At 37.8% G+C, this 17,847-nt stretch overlaps 3 protein-coding genes across 4 annotated transcripts in view; 2 read left to right on the forward strand and 1 right to left on the reverse strand.

Annotated features, from left to right (window-relative positions):
- LOC140143771 (uncharacterized) overlaps positions 1 to 4,478 on the forward strand; it is a 37,358-nt gene extending 32,880 nt beyond the window's left edge. Inside the window, exon 4 of the mRNA XM_072165584.1 lies at positions 4,342 to 4,478. Within this exon, the coding sequence (XP_072021685.1) occupies positions 4,342 to 4,478 (137 nt within the window). The remainder of the gene's footprint in view (positions 1 to 4,341) is intronic.
- Positions 1 to 17,847, reverse strand: part of LOC140143803 (poly(A)-specific ribonuclease PNLDC1-like) — a 173,262-nt gene that overhangs the window by 66,717 nt on the left and 88,698 nt on the right. The window lies entirely within an intron of this gene.
- On the forward strand, positions 10,226 to 14,753 carry LOC140143789 (uncharacterized). Of its 2 annotated transcripts, XR_011857793.1 has the most exons (3): positions 10,226 to 10,957; positions 11,517 to 14,070; positions 14,635 to 14,753. XR_011857793.1 is itself a non-coding variant. In XM_072165603.1 (2 exons), exons 1-2 carry the CDS (start codon positions 10,700 to 10,702, stop codon positions 12,309 to 12,311), a joined length of 1,053 nt encoding a protein of 350 aa, XP_072021704.1. In that variant the 5' UTR covers positions 10,226 to 10,699; the 3' UTR covers positions 12,312 to 14,130. The 2 variants fall into 2 exon arrangements, 1 of the variants encoding a protein (XP_072021704.1); XM_072165603.1 differs by lacking the exon at positions 14,635 to 14,753 and having other exon boundaries at positions 11,517 to 14,130.

Genomic DNA, 17,847 nt, shown 5'->3' on the forward strand with positions numbered 1-17,847 from the left:
TGATATCAATATCAATTTGATCATGCTCAACAATTGAATCAAAGCCTTGAATAGCATTATTGAAGTCATCATCATTATTGAAATGGTTGAATGGGAAACTCCCGGGGGCACTCAACTTTGGAGGTGGCGCGTATGTAGGGCTATTAAGACCCCTTTTTCAGCATCGCTGTCACCCAAAGACCCCATATTTTTTACGAACACATGCTTCGCTCCAGCTCTGTCACCCGAAGACCCTTATTTTTCCATTTGATCTGTCACCCAAAGACCCTTATAAGTTCAATTTGAACAGCAACTTTCATTTATCACTGATTTTGTTACTTATTTTGAAAAAATAAAGAAATTTGAAGCCATTTAGAACTAGAAATTTGATTTTCGAGGTTTTTGTGGTGCTGTTTTGGTCTTGCCCAAAGATTCCATTTAAAAAAAAGGTCATGTTCTCACCCAATGACCCCATATTTTTTACATTTTGCTTTCACCGAATGCCAAAAATCATGCTCTCACCCAATGACCCCATATTTTTACATGTTGCTCTCACCGAATGCCCCTTAGTGCGAAAGCGCCAGCCCTACACCTATATCCATTTCAAATTGAAGTGCCCCCCCCCGGGGAAACTAGTTCGAATAATACATGCCCTACAATTCCAGTAATTTGAAGCTAGGTCTTGTCTATCACTTCTAATGCATTCATCATGAGCAAATGAGTTACATATTGTACAAGAAAAACTTATATCATTTATATTAATACAGTTGGAACAAATAATACAACAATTTTGTGCACTTGACATAATATATGGGCAATTCCAAGCGTTGCGGAATGATGCAAACTGCCTTTGTACGAATTTCTTTTTGATGCAGCAGCCAAATATGTATTAACAGCACAAGGTGAATAGCATAATGTTAAAGTATTTTTGGTCAGTGAATGATTAAGGTAGGAGAAACTTTTCCAAACCACCTAATTTCCTAATTTGCATATGCAAAGTTCGCGTTGCGGAATGATGCGCATGGGACCAGTATTTTGTGCACTAAAACATTTTAGACAAACTCTGTGAGTTTAGTAATCTGAGATATTAAATTTGCCACTTAATCTAAAGCTTAGGATGTAAACTGACAATTGTCAGTATCGATTTAAAAAAAATTTGGGCATCGTCTCTTTATGCCAAATTTTCCGACACTAGGTCCTGTTGCGGAATGATGCAAGGAGCGGTGCGGAATGATGCTGTGTGTAAAATCCCATAGAAAATGAAAAGCAGTCCATGTTTGAAAATAAAAATAAATAGATCAATAAATTTGAGTAAATTGTGTTTTATATACTTGGCTACTTATGTTAGCTGACAAATATCAATATTTATCCAAAAATATTTATCACCGATTTTTTAAAATCAGATAACTTGTGTTGCATGGTCACATTTTGAAACTAAAATTATGTCAACATTTTGCTAGTCTAAAATTCTTGGAAGTGAAATTTAGCACTGGGTGTTAGCCATAGGATGTAACATAACAACTATCACCATCTATCAAGAAATAATCATCACTGTTTTTATTTTATCGTAAATTTAAAGAAAAAATCCTTGCAATCCATGAATCCTTATGGCGTTCTTGGAATGATGCAGGGGTTTTGTGGAGTTATGTCACTTACAATGGTTCAGGCAATGCTGAAACATCAATTACTGTAAAGATAATTCTGTGCAATGCATTTCAGAAAGTTCTAACCCAAAATTGTGAATATTTTTTTTTCAAACGGGCACATTATGAGATTATGCATCATTCCATAGCGTATGGAATGATGCAACTTTAATTGGTCGTTACCGCCGCAAACTAGACTTTTTGAAAATTATTTTTAGGTCATTGGATAGGGATGAATAAATTTGCTTTGCATTCTAGTTTCAATGAAAATCAATCTTATTTTAAAATTGCAGTGGTAATAAATGATACTTTTGCGTTGCGGAATGATGCTTTTAATCGTAAAATTGGTACTCAAACAATGCTGACGGTTACACGTTATAAAATTTGAAAATTTCTGGTGTTTATATTTTGAGCTACTTATAAACTTTATATTCACATGCATAATTTGTTTCCAAAATTTTACAGTACAGAGCAGTTGCTGTGTTTTTAGTTTTGCTGCTTTTACCAGTCAAGAATATGCAAATTTATGCAAATTATGATGTTTTTCTAACAATGGACACCATTTCCTCCTAAAAAAAGTACGTTTTCAGAAAATATAGCTTTTTAGCTACAATATGAGACCAAAATCACATACTTGACTTGATTTTTAAATTTTGACAATTTGGGCGAGGTTGCTTGGAATTGACCATATATAAGAAAATATAAATATATTAAACACTATTGTTATCACCAAAAATATTACAAAAAAAAGAAAAACCAAACAAACAAATAATGTAAACCAATTTGGACTAAAGTACTAATATAATCCAAAATAATATAATTTACAGAGATTATGGATGAGCAATCCAAGTGATGAAAAATGAAGGATTGCTCTAAGCTCACAATATCACAAAATCACAAAATAATTTAAATGTGACAAAACTCTGGATACCATGACATACATAAAACAGCAGGACAATCATCAATCAATCCTGAAACCAATGGCAGTATGAGATAATATGACACAAATCAAATAATATAAAATAAAATTTTTCATCAACCATGCCATAGAACCCTGCCATGGATACCATGATTGAAAAGGTCTGACCTACTTAAAACAGCTGGTCAAACTCCCGTCAATCATGCTACCCATGACTGAGTTCATTGTAAACAAAATCAAAGCAATTAATAAACTAATGATAAATTAACACAAACCAACATTTCATGAGTGAATTGAAACATGAAAGCATAAGAGACCATGTCAAACAAAGTAGTTATATAAGGATGTAAAATAAACCACAACTTGTCAGGTAAACCAATGGCATTATGAGATAATAATAACACAAAACAAATAATATAAAATTAAAATTTTTCATAAACCATGCCAGAGGACCCCGCCATGGATACCACGACTGAAAAGGTCTGACCTACTTAAAACAGCTGGTCAAACTCCCCTCAATCGTGATACACATGACTGAGTTCACTTGTAAACAAAATCAAGAAATTCATAAACTAGTGATAAATTAACACGAACCAACATTTCATGAGTGAATTGAAACATGAAAGCATAAGAGACCATGTCAAACAAGGTAGTTATATCAGGATGTTAAATAAACCACAACTGTCAGATAAACCAATGGCATTATGAGATAATATAACACAAAACAAATAATATAAAAATACAATTTTTCATAAACCATGCCAGAGGACCCCACCATGGATACCATGATTGAAGAGGTCTGACCTACTTAAAACAGCTGGTCAAACTCCCCTCAACCATGATACACATGACTGAGTTCACTTGTAAACAAAATCAAGAAATTAAAAAACTAATGATAAATTAACACGAACCAACATTTCATGAGTGAATTGAAACATGAAAGCATAAGAGACAATGTCAAACAAGGTAGTTATATAAGGATGTAAAATAAACCACAACTTGTCAGGTAAATCAATGGCATTATGAGATAATATAACACAAAACAAATAATAAAAAAATATAATTTTTCATAAACCATGCCAGAGGACCCCACCATGGATACCATGATTGAAGAGGTCTGACCTACTTAAAACAGCTGGTCAAACTCCCCTCAATCATGATACACATGACTGAGTTCACTTGTAAACAAAATCAAGAAATTCAAAAACTAATGATAAATTAACACGAACCAACATTTCATGAGTGAATTGAAACATGAAAGCATAAGAGACCATGTCAAACAAGGTACATGTAGTTATATAAGGGTGTAAAATAAACCACAACTTCTCAGGTAAATCAATGGCATTATGAGATAATATAACACAAAACAAATAATACAAAATTATAATTTTTCATAAACCATGCCAGAGGACCCTGCAATGGATACCATGATTGAAGAGGTCTGACCTACTTAAAACAGCTGGTCAAACTCCCCTCAATCATGATACACATGACTGAGTTCACTTGTAAACAAAATCAAGAAATTCAAAAACTAATGATAAATTAACACGAACCAACATTTCATGAGTGAATTGTTAAAGGACCTACATACATAACCATACTAAATGTAGTAAATGTTTTAGACAGTGGTACATTATCGATGCAATAGGGTGCACAATGGCTATTATATGTGAGCTAGTCCCCAATGCAATTAATTATAATAACAACAATTTGAAAGAAAAATTAATGAATTAATTTGAAAGAAAAATAAATGAATTGATTATAGGTAAACAACACATCTTAATCTTTCACTTTCCCTAGCATTAGGTGCTTGCTGGTCATTGGAGAGAGAAATCCATCCTGAACATCAAGGGAAACAACTAGGGTGTTGTCATATTGCCTGCTGTCTAAATGGAGACATAGTCATGGCTGCTTGGGAAAAACTCGTACCTTCTTGACGGTGATGGGGAATACAAAATGCAACTAATATCAACTGAAACAGACCCTGACAGGAAAATGGGCAGATATGTTGAAGACATACATGTGTGTATCACCACTAGGATACATCTTTGTTGTAAGTGACTGCTGTAGATTTGTCCATGTGTTTACTACAGAAGGGAAATACCTCCACTGTTTCATACCTGATGAAAATTCCAAGTTCTTTCGGAAATGTCTTGCCATAGATAGAGAAGGGCAGGTATTGGTGAGTAGTAAGGATATCATCACAGTCCATATGTGTCCAGATGGTAGGGTAGTCAATAAGATCAAATACTCATTTGGTTACTTACCAAGCATGGTTATCAATAGCAAGAATCAAATCCTGATTCATTCCCGTCCATCAGGTTCAGTGTACAGACGTAGCGTAGTAGCAATAGATTACTCAGGTAAAGAGGTGTTTAGCTTCACACCCAAGATAGATGAGGATGTGGCAGTTAGAGAATCGGTATCACATGGGATAGTGTGTGATGACAATGATAACATTTACATACCAATACGTAAACAAAATCAAGTTCTATGCAACACATGTCACATTGACATATACAGTCCCACAGGTGAATTCCTGCAATGCATAGTCAGAGGACTGACATACAATCCCTTGGATCTGTCCATGACACCTGATAGAGCACTGGTGGTTGCTAATGAGACATCAATTCTAAAATACAGTCTGAAGTAAAACTACCAAACATCTCACAATCATGTTTGTACAAATATCCATTTTAGTCTTGGTTGTACAATCAGATACATGTATGCCACAAGCTCTGCTTTTATCTGAGTCATTCTTTGCATGCACCGTTCTTAAAACCCATAACATGTGGTTTGCTCCACAGCGGCGCCCTCAATTTTCTTGAATTTCTGCTTTTTGTATGATTGTAATGCCTAATGGTGTACCAAAATATCATACATGTATATGACAAACTAAGCCGCAAAGTGATGCATGTCACTCTGATGCATGTCGCTCCTGCACAATTTGCATCCCTGCCCGCTCGTGCCAACGTGTTGTGTCCTTGGGCAAGGCACTTTATCCTCATTGCCTACTGGGGATGGGGTTGGGTTGGATATAGGATGTTTGTATAGTTGTGTGTTTCAATGTTGCAATATTGGCGCTGATTAAGGTGCTGCCTGCAAATTGCATTCGCTACGTGCACGGTTCCGCCATTATGCACTATGTGCGGGGAGAGCCTCGAACTGGCAGCATACATGAAAGGAAGAATTATGTAACCTTACACAGAACGTTATGACTAGTTCAATTCCCATTCATGTATGCTGCCAGTTCGAGGCTCTCCCAAGCACATAGTGCATAATGGCGGAACCGTGCAAGTAGCTGAATTGTGTCTGTTTAGGTGTGTTTAATGTACAATTCTAGCAATTTGACCTGTGGGTCACCTTTAGAGTTTGAAATAAAACCTTTCGTTTTTTAGAAGAATTGGCTGAGATTTAATGTATTGCATAACAATGAAATAGTGTTTTGTAACATATTGTGTAACCATTATGTCGGGCGTTGGCGGAGAGATTATATCTGGTTACATTTGTTTTCTTCCAAAAACTTGATCTGTGAATTTCCAAGTTCCTGGATGTACATAATAAAGTATACCAATCAAACTGGCAAAAGTATGCAGAATTGAGTATAATAGTTAACTAACTAGTCTGCCAATTTGACATTTCACTAAATGCTGAGAAGTGTAAAGTTTTAATCACATAACATTCTTATACTAAAAAGAAACAAACTACATTGTAAAGTTGTAGAATGATCAAAAATTGTGTATTTCATTTTAATTATTTCTTTAATATTGTGCATATTATGTTACTTTTCACCATGCTACTGTTATAAAACAATAAAAAGTACCTAATGGTGTATGTTCAACTGGAAAGAAATACACAGAGTCCCAAAAAAGCAGGCCCACCCAACAGATGGGATGCTATCTCAAACTGTGTTTTAACCAGTCAATCAGTGTTTGGATATTGCCACCACCTTTTATAGCAATTGTTTGCAAAAAAACATAACTTCATTTGATAAAGCAGTTTTTAAAGATATGTAAACAGATAATCAAATGATACAAAAGTCTCCATGATCCATTGAGTGACGCCTTGTGCGTGTGCAATCAGTGACTTGAAGTCAACCTTGTAACTATGTTGTCAAAACTGCTTTATCAAAATTTTTAAAAAATTTAAATTTTTTATCAAATGAGCTTTGGTTTTTTGGAGATGATAAACACATGTGGCATTCACATAATAAAACACTGAATGATTGTAAACAAATTTCAAAATATCACCATATTTGTTGGGATTCTGCTTTTTAAGGGACACCCTGTATTTTGTAATTGAAATAAACCTGTCAAACATATAATTATAATGTGTGTCATGTATTCATATGTATGATTTGTGTCTTATCGGATTGTCAGTGTTGTCCACATATTTGGGGAAATGTTGACACTTATCATTTACATCAGAAATTTTCAAACATTTCCAGAATTTGACCAAATTAGAACACTGGAAACATAAAGCTGATAAAGATTTCTGTCAAACTAAGGGATTTGGAATGAGCGTTTTGAGCGTTTCGACAGTATTTTTTGTGGGATAAGAGAGCACATCAGATATATCGTATTGCATTCTGAATACGAAGAATGTCTTTCTGATATCAAATAATTTTCATTTTTTGAAATTCACGATATAATACAAATTTTATGACAAATTATTAAAATTTGAGATTTTTCACATTTTGATATATAACAATCCTCGAAGTAAATTTTATAAATCAAATAATATATTCTTAAAGTGTATGTAGCTGGGAAGAAAAGCCTATGATCAATTGAAACTTTTGACCTTTCATACTGAAGATATGGATTTTTTTCCCAAAAAGACCTATATTTTTTTGGTGTTTTGGGGAAAAAATCCATATCTTCAATACAAAAGGTCAAAATTTTCAATTAATCGTCGGCTTTTCATCCCACCTACATACACTTTAAAGGAGTATTTCGTGATCCTAGCATCCTCTTTTTATGACATTTTTCAGTACATATCCATGAAAAAAGCATATTCCCAAAATTTCAGTTGATTCCGATATTGCATTTGCGAGTTATGCATGATTATGTGTATTACACTGCTCCATAGACAATACGTTGAGGGTGAAATGGGGGTGGGAGAGCAATACATTTTTTGCAAGCTGAAAGGAGGGGGCCAAGCAATTTTTGGCAGGCCAAGGGGGGGAAGCAATTTTTGGCACACATTCATGGGGCGTCTTTTAAATGAAATGCTCTACCAAGGTATAAACAGTAGGCCCTATATAAACGCTTAAATATGCAAATTTTCAAGCTCGCTGCGCATGCAACACATATCTAGACCATTTGTGACCCCTCGGCACAACTGAGCCCGGATGTCGCCAGTGCCACTATTGAGATATGCTCCATCGAACTTAACAATAAACAATAGGAAACAAAGGATTTATTGACTGTTTTATTGATTTTCACTACTTAAATGTCAAGTACTATAGACATGATATACATCATTTTAAAGCTAATTTCAAGCAGAATATTTTGGTTGAATATCTCAAAAATGATGATTGGCGACTTCAGGGCTCAGTTGTGCCGAGGGGTCACATTTAAGGTAAGAGTCCGAAGTTTTCCGTAAAACGGAAGACAATCACGGAATCAGAGGTACAACACGGAAAATGACATTTTTATGATGTGACAAAATTGTTAAAAGATAGGAGAAAAATGTGTTAAAAACAAGCACGAGTTGTGTATGTCAATTTTTATGACTAAAATACTGTTTAATAATACCAAAATAAAGGTATATTATTACCAAGGCATGAACCCCCTATATCCCTCCAAACATCGTAATAGTCAGCTAGCCTATTATCGTGAGAATATTCCAATCAGAGCATATTGATCGCAATATTGAACACTTTATTGTGACATTAATTTCATTGTTTATACATTTTAAGCTTTATTCATGACACGGATTTAAAAATTTTACAACACGGATTACAACACGGAAAATGGATTTTAGTCAACGGTAAACTTCGGACTCTAATTTAAGGTTTGTAATTAGGGATCCCAAAAATTTGGCCTGTGAAAAGGGGAAGGCAAAGCTTTTTTGGCAGGCCGAGAGGGGTGGAGGCAAGTGATTTTGGGTGGGCCGAGAGGGGGGCAAGCAATTTTTTGGCTGGGAGAGAGTGGGAGGAAAGCGATTTTTGGCAAGCTGTTTGGAAATTTTACCCCCGGCTCATAATTATTGCACAGCCCCTTACTGCCAAGGGGTCAAAGGCCACAAAAGGTCAAATTTCAAACATCAAAAAACAAGTTCAATATTATCATTGCCCTGGTCAAACATGCAGAATTGTGCTCAGCTACCTCTTTGTATGACCTACATTTAAGGGGTCAGAGGTCAAACAAATGTCAAATTTCAAGCAGCATCAAATTGTAAATCTAAAAAGTGTCATTGTGTTGGCAATGTGAAAAATTCTGTAAATTTTCCTTATCTTTTATAGTTGCCTCAAGATGCCTAAACGCAAAAGAGGATCGACAACAGATACCAGCCGGAAACGAGACGCTGAGCGGAAACGGAGGGCGCGACAGCTCGAGACTCCTATACAGAAGCTACAGAGGCAAGCGGCAGACACAGCACATCAACATACACGGCGACAGCTGCAGACCCCAACGCAGACGCGTCAAAGACAGGCAGCGGAAACAGCACGTCAACGTATACGGAGACAGCTGGAGACATCAACGCTGACGCAGCACAGACAGGCGGCGGACACAGCACGTCAACGTATACGGAGACAGCTGGAGACATCAACGCAGACGCAGCACAGACAGGCGGCGGACACAGCACGTCAACGTATACGGAGACAGCTGGAGACATCAACGCAGACGCAGCACAGACAGGCGGCGGACACAGCACGTCAACGTATACGGAGACAGCTGGAGACATCAACGCAGACACAGCACAGACAGGCGGCAAACACAGCGCGTCAACGTACACGGCGAACGCTGGAGACATCAACGCAGACGCAACACAGACAGGCGCCAAACACAGCGCGTCAACGTACACGGCGAACGCTGGAGACATCAACGCAGACGCAACACAGACAGGCGGCGGACACAGCATGTCAACGTACACGGAGACAGGTCGAGACCCCAACGCAGAGGCAACAGCGACTCACTGCAGATGCAGCACAGCACCGAGCACACCAGACAGACAAAAGGGGTTTAGGTGCATTGACAGACACAGCTAATTTCCTTGAAAGTGAATTTCTACCTGCTGATGTTCATCACGAGTTGCCATCTCTGTTTGAATCAGGTAAGCTGTATGAAATTGACAGTTAAAAGCTCTTAGAAATAAAAGTTTAGTATACTATAATGTCTCTTTAAGGCCACAACAAAAAATTGTTTGATTGGCGTAACCCGACTGACCCTAACATCAGGCTCAACCCTAGAGTTATGTTAATAGATTAATTTTTTTAAAGGAACAAAAAAGTTCCAAGGTCTTAATTATCAGATGCAATTTACAGCTTTGAAAGTAAAAAAAAGAAAGAAGCATAGCGACCTACCTACCTACCTACCCTATTTTGTTATGCCGATCAAACAGTTTCCTTTTTTGTGGCTTAATTGCAAATGTATAACATTTTTGAAATTGTTTCCTAACATTATACAATTTGGTGCCTTCCTTTCAGTATTATGTACAGACTGCTGTGCGTACAGATGGCGTGAAGAGCGACCAGGAATCTGCTGCCAAAAAGGACGTATAAAGCTGGATAAACTACCAGAACTACCAGTAGAGATTCAGCGTCTCTATGAAAACCGAGCATTTGTTGATAATGTGCGAGCTTACAATAATGCTCTTGCTTTGGCGTCAATAGGGTGCCAAGAAATTCGTATGCCTGGATTTAGTCCAACATTCAAACTGCAGGGTAAAGTATATCACAAACTTGGAGCCTTGCTTCCTGACCAAGGTGATGATCCAAAGTTTGCCCAGCTGTACTTTTATGACACAGAGCATGAAGTGGACAATCGCCTCAGACACAATCCGCATCTTACAAGTGGCATTCTGTCCAAACTACAAGCATATGTCCACAATGTGAATTCTTATGTCAAGTCCTTGCTACCAGCAATGGAATACAGCACGCAACATCCAGAAGTTAAAATTGTACTGAACGCTGAAAGGAGACCTGCAGGAGGACATGCAAGGACGTTCAACTTGCCTTTCATCCAGTGATGTAGCAGTGCTCATGCCTGGTGAACAAGTGGACAGACGGGACGTGATCTTCCAGAGACGCGGTGGAGATTTTCAACGCATCAGTGAATTACACAGGAGCTATGATCCGTTGCACTATGTCATTCTCTTTCCACATGGAACAGACGGATTCCACCTCAACATTCCTAAGGCCTCTGGAGGAGGACATGTGACTGCTCTTGAATTCTACAGATACAGACTTCAGGTATTTATTATACAAAGTATATATACAATAAACAAATAACATATTATATTCTTTTACCATTATAATTAATTTTATGTTTAACTTAAAGAAAAACAATATCCACATGTTGAAACACTTTCTTGCATCCGACATAATGTTAATTTTCTTAACACCATGTGCTTGATCCTTAAATAATTTTTACGCTCTAAATCTGCAATAATGTTCTAATCTTGAAAAAGAATGCAGCAAATATAAACATGTTCAAAGGACTCACAAAAGAAAGTATTTTATTTAGTTATGGGTGTTGAAAACAAAGCAATGTTAGTAGAGTGCGATCAGTATTTCCCAGTGGGTTGTCATCTCTCGGTATACTGTTTGAAGTTAATCAGTAGTATTCATTACTTAAGAAAGATGTTTTCAATGTTTTGAAGTGATTCACACTATTCCAAACAACCAGTCATCGACTCTTACATTTAGAGACTACATTATTTTAAAATACTAAAACGTATGTTGTACAATAATGTTAAGAAACAGTTTAAACCTGCATTATTTTTACTTTTTGTCTTATTTACATTCAAAGGTCCGCGATAAGGGTATTACTTTTAACCAACTGATGAGGTCACGGCGCTTGATGCAGCAGTATATGTGTGACCAGTTTGCTAAGGTGGAAGGCCAACGACTGCAATGGGCCCGCAGCCATCAAACAGAGATACGTGCTGACAAGTATAAGGCTTTACTGGATGCTGTTGATGCTCATGATGAAGTTCGAGCAGGAACAAAGGTGATTTTGCCACCAACCATCTATGGTTCTCCACGATGGTATGCGGAATCATTTCAGGATGCTATGGCAATTGTTCGAGTCTATGGAAAGCCAGACCTATTCATCACCTTCACATGCAATCCTTCATGGCCAGAAATCAAGAATTCTCTCTTCCCTGGAGAACAACCAAGTGACAGACCCGACCTGTGTGTGCGAGTGTTCCACATCAAACTGGATGTCCTACTTCGAGATTTAACCAAAGACAACATCCTGGGTAAAGTCAAAGCATACACCGGGATGAAAGAAGATCAGAAAAGAGGTCTACCACATTGCCATATTCTGCTCACATTATATGATGAGGATAAGCCAAAGCAACCAGATGACATTGACAGATTGGTGTCTGCTGAGATTCCCGACAGGCATAAAAACAAGAAGCTTTGGGAGATCATCACACGCAACAACATCCATGGACCATGTGGACATCTCAATCCTGCGTCTCCTTGCATGGGTGGCGATGGGCCAATAAAAGTCTGCCAGAAAGACTTCCCCAAACCTTTCAGCAACCACACAGTTGTTACAGACAGACATACCCGAAGTACCGTCGCCAAACAATAGAGGATGGTGGTCACAGCTTCAACAAAACTGTAAGAGGACAGAATATCACGCTTGACAATCAGTGGGTTGTACCCTACAACCCTTTTCTTAGCCTGAAATACAATGCCCATATCAATGTAGAAGTTGTACACTCTGTTACCGCTGTGAAGTACCTCTACAAGTACATCACCAAAGGCAGCGACCGAGTGATGGTTCGCTGGCTAATGGACAGGAAAAGGACATCACAAATGATGAGATTGAAAGATTCAGCAATGCCCGATACATCAGTGCATCAGAGGCATGCTGGCGCCTATTTGAATTCAAGATCCAGTACAAGTATCCGCCAGTTGCAAAGCTTCCACTACATCTAGAGGATGAACAGACAGTGCTATTTCAACCTCAACAAGCACGTCAGGTCGCAGTACAAGGTGCACCAAATACCAAGTTAACAGCCTACTTTGACCTTAATCGCAATAACCCAGAAGCAAGGACAATTGTCTATCCAGATATCTACAAGTACTACAGATGGGTCAAAAACAAGTGGATCAAGAGACGTGCCAATATGAGACTAACTAGCAGTGGAGATTGTGATGATGATGATGGTGATAGTGTATCAGCCTGTAGTGATATGATTGGCAGAATTCCTGTCATCAACCTAAATGCACGCCAGTCAGAATTGTACTATCTACGAATGCTACTCTATCATAAATCAGGAGCAACAAGCTTTGAGACCTGCGGACAGTGGGCTCCAAAGAGGAACCTTCATATCAGGCAGCTTGCAAAACCATGGGCCTGATAACAGATGATAATGAGGTTGACAAAGCTATGGAGGAAGCAGCAACAGTGCGTTTTGGTCCCCAGTTACGTCAGATATTTGCAACACTTCTTATTTTCATCAGTCCAGCAGATCCAGCTGCCTTCTGGATACGTCTACAAACGCTCACTGTGTGAGGATCTGATGCACAGGGATGGTGTCAATGAACCAACTGAGCACATAGTCAATGATGTCCTCCTGGATATACAAGACCATCTCCAGAGAGCTAACTTTAACTTGACCGACTTCCACTTGCCAATGCCAACTGTCATGTCTGGAACACCAAGACAAATTAGGGAGGAAACCACCTATGATATAGATGTCCTAAACACCATTCTCCAGGATAACCTCCAGAGCCTTAACCGTGACCAGAGACATGTCTATGATGTTGTAATGGATTCAGTAGAGCATAATAAAGGTCTTACTATCAGCCTTGATGCTCCTGGAGGACTGGAAAAACATTCCTGTTGACAACTCTATTGGCAGCAGTCAGAAGGGAACGGAAAATCGCTCTTGCTACAGCAACAAGCGGTATAGCAGCTACACTACTTCCAAATGGAAGAACACTACACAGCCGATGCAAGGTGCCAATTAACATCACAGATACCTCAACATGCAACATTTCAAAGCGAGACAGTACTGCTCAGCTCATTTTGCAGTGCAGTTTGCTGGTCATTGATGAAGTAACCATGGCACATCGGAGAGTATCTGAAGCTATCAATCGGACATTCCAAGACATCAGGGAGAATGACCAACCATTTGGAGGTATAACAGTTGTTCTATCAGGAGATTGGCGGCAGATCCTACCAGTTGTGCGCAGAGGTGGCCGACCAGATATCGTGGAAGCGTGTTTGAAGAGCTCTCCCCTATGGAAGAACGTCCAAGTGATGAAGCTTTCCACAAACATGCGTGTGCAGTTAGCTGGTGGCAACATCCAACAATTTGCTGACCATCTTTTAGAAATAGGTGCGTATAATTTGCATACAATTATATACTAATGGAACAATGCCAATGTAACTATGTAATGCTCTTGCAATCTTACATCTCAGAAGTTGATGGTGATAAGGTATTACATAACTCATTAAAGGACACAAGACCATACAACAAAACACAATATTCCCAACAGATGTACCAAACCCCATAATATTTCTTTACTCCCAACTCATGACAAATATGTGACACGATCAAGGGAAATGAGTCGCTAATATTGATTTTGAGATATTGGCAAAGGAAGTGTTAAAATTCTTTTGTTTTATATTGTTTTTAGCGATCAACAAATTGCCGTAACTTTGCAATGAAAAGCCATATCAACATGGGGTTTTCCGTCTCTGAAAGCTCTAAATGTCCTCCTTAGAAATATATATACAACTATGATGAACTTTTATGTGTTCAATATACACCGTATAACCTCCCCTTTTCACATGCACACACTCCTACTCTATTTCTTTCCTATAATCAAATTACATCACTCCTATTCAAATGGCATTAATACCTAATTTCATATTGCCTGACTGTTCTTTGTTTTTTCAGGAGAAGGACGTGTGCCCATTCAGAAAGACCTTGGTCCACACACAATCAAGCTCAACGAAGATTTCGTCTTCAAAGACAGTTCTCTGACCAACCTGTGCAACCATGTCTACACTAACCTTGCCTCAAATCATACGCATGCAGAATGTTATTCACATGCTCGACATCCTCTGTCCAAAGAACGAGGATGTCGAGCATGTGAATAACATTCTCATCTCCAAGTTTCCAGGTCAACAGAGAGTATATCTGAGCTCTGACAAAATTGTTGATGATGCTAATGCCCATCAGTATCCAACCGAGTTTCTTAACACTTTAGATGTCTCTGGAATGCCTCCACATCGACTGATACTGAAGCTTGGCTGTCCCATCATGCTCCTTCGCAACTTCGATCCTTCGAATGGTCACTGCAACGGAAGCCGCTATGTGGTAACCCGTCTTCATGATCATGTCATTGAAGCTGCTCTTGCAACTGGAACTCATGCTGGCAAGAGACTTTTCATTCCCCGGATTCCAATTACACCATCTGATAACATATACCCATTTCGTATGCAGAGGCGTCAATTTCCAATTCGACTGTGCTTTGGAATGACCTCCAATAAATCACAGGGACAAACTTTAGCACAAGTGGGCATCTATCTGAAGAATGACTTCTTCTCACATGGCCAACTGTATGTCGCCATGAGCCGTGTTGGAGATCCTGCGAAAGTCCACATTTTGGCCAAACATGGCAAAAGAAAGAACATGGCTGGTACATTCATCAACAACATAGTGTATCATGAAATTCTGTAAGGTTTGTACAAGTACCATGTACCTAAGAAGGGTCAAATTGTAATAAGCTGCAATTGAGCTCAGCTGTAAGGAAAGTGCTTCCAGCCAAAGGGTACAGCGTAATTATGAGACCTACAAAAGCTAAGGCCTACAAAATATTTTGATTGGCATAACCCGACCTACCTAAAATTGGGCCCAACCCTAGACTTATTTCCTTTTTCTGCAAAAAAATACATAGATTATTTAAAAAACCAGGGAAATAAAACATTTAATTAAAAAAAAAAGCAAAACGGATCCAAAGGCCTTTATCAAACACAATTTACAAGTTGCTTTGGTAACATATATTGTCCTCGAATATACTAAAAAAAAAATCCCTACCTACAATGTACCTACCCTTATTTCTTTTATGTTACGCCAATCAAACAATTTTTAGGTCCAATAACCATGAAAGCCGAGAACCGCGAAATACGGGTAACCGCCTAGTACGTTGTAATTTCGTTCTGGTGCACCAGAACGAAATTCAAATTTCATGATATCTTTGCTAAACGAATTAATCTGCAAGAAATATTTTGTACATAAACATTATGTAGCCAGAGGTTTCCAGTGATATAAAAATCTCAACTTGTTTTGAGAAAAGTGGGGGGATGAGGCTGTGGATCACGAAATGCCCTTTTAAGTATAAATCATCAGATTTATCAAGTTCACTTCGAGTACTGTTAAATATCAAAAATATCAATTTTTAATCATTTGCCATAAAATGTGTATTACATTGCGAATTGAAAAAAAAAAATATTTGATATTAGAAGAACATTCTTCGTATTCAGAATGCAATTTGATGTGCTCTAATGTCCCACAATAAATACTGTCCAAACGTTCATACCCCAGCCCTTAAGAATTTTACTTAAAAACAAATCAGCACAATTTTTACCATATTTCCAGAAATTTGTCACCATTGCTCAAACATTTCATAATACTTTATTTTAAATAAATTTAGTGGAATATATATGTGTTTTAAGTATACTGGTGGGTCTAATTTCCTTTAAAAATTGGTTCGGCCACATTTGTATTCTCTAAGGCACCTACATGTGCCTACCCACACAACACAATATTACTGTGTGAATCATGAGGACCTAATAAATTGAATACCTGAATACAAAACCCACCCAAGTCCATGGAAAGTAATTTTGCGAAAACTAAAAAACAAATGTGTATCATACATGCTGACTATACATACATACAAGCTGGATTTCATTCTCAATAGAAGCACATAGAGGGTGGATTTGGGTTCAACTTTTATACATATACGATAGGTCTATGTATAAGCAACAATTTCCCATGTTTCAATTTGGCCCAAGTATTCATGTATTCAATTCGATGGTTGGTATCCCTTTAAATATTACCTTCAAATCGATTGGGGTATTCCAGATTTTTATTGAAGCGGGCTTTGTTATAGTTTTCAGCACAGTACTTCAGTGGTCTGCCAATTTGGCCCAGTTTATGGCGTATTTGGAAGTGTGGTTCTGATTGACTTATTAAATCATGTCATCATCACATCGGCACCTCATTCGCTGATCACATGACCTAGTTCTTTTTACGTGGTAGTCAGACAGAGCAGGCAGACACCGCTGAAGTAATATGCTGAATAATATAGCAAGTTACATCCCTTAAATGAAATGACCCAGCTCATTTTTCACTGGTTATATATTTTCACTAATTTAATCAGTGTGCAAAAAATACTGCTGAAAATAGCATGAAATAAATTTTAGAATATCAGAAAGCATAAATAAATGAGTATCTTCCATGCACACCATTTCATTAAATTGTAAATTTAATAACTTCAGAAAAGATGTGGAAATTATTACTTTTAGTGAAAATTTACTACTGGGAAATTCCTAGTTGCTTGTATGCATTCACTGTATGCATTCGTTGCATGCACAATAGGAAGTTTGCCACAGTTGATTGTATTGTTCATCCTGATTTGGTCATAAACAGATCCAGGTCATGAATAGCCTCAATGTCAAAGGCAACTTCTCATAATAAATACCAAAACCAGCTAAACCGACAAATAACCTGTCACAATGCCACTAGGGATGAGATTCTGATGCCATGGATGACTGAATTTGGGTGCCAGGATTGCCATACAGGGTGTATCAAAATGATTGGTACCCATCAATTTTGATGTTTTTTGAAAAGCCTGCCTCTTCCAAATATAACGTTGGATACTCTTGACATGTCCAGAATGTATAGTTAAGGACTTGTTTTACAATCAGTCTACTAATTATTTGGATCTTAAGTTGAATTTTGATATGTAAGGCTCATCAATGAAAATTGATGGGTACCAATCATTTTGATACACCCTGTATATGCACTTAATCCACACAATTGGGTTAGAATTAAGTTACCAAGGTCATGTTTTTGTCATCGGATAAGGAAATACAACATTGAATC

The sequence above is a fragment of the Amphiura filiformis genome, unplaced genomic scaffold (genome assembly GCF_039555335.1).
Source record: "Amphiura filiformis unplaced genomic scaffold, Afil_fr2py scaffold_28, whole genome shotgun sequence".
Lineage (NCBI taxonomy): Eukaryota > Metazoa > Echinodermata > Ophiuroidea > Amphilepidida > Amphiuridae > Amphiura > Amphiura filiformis.

What these genes read in the sequence shown, in the direction of transcription:
- LOC140143789 (XM_072165603.1), top strand. Translation starts at nt 10,700, where the DNA reads ATGCAAGGACGTTCAACTTGCCTTTCATCCAGTGATGTAGCAGTGCTC. An exon ending in TCTACAGATACAGACTTCAG is followed by an intron (nt 10,958 to 11,516) that starts GTATTTATTATA and finishes TTACATTCAAAG; the next exon opens with GTCCGCGATAAGGGTATTAC.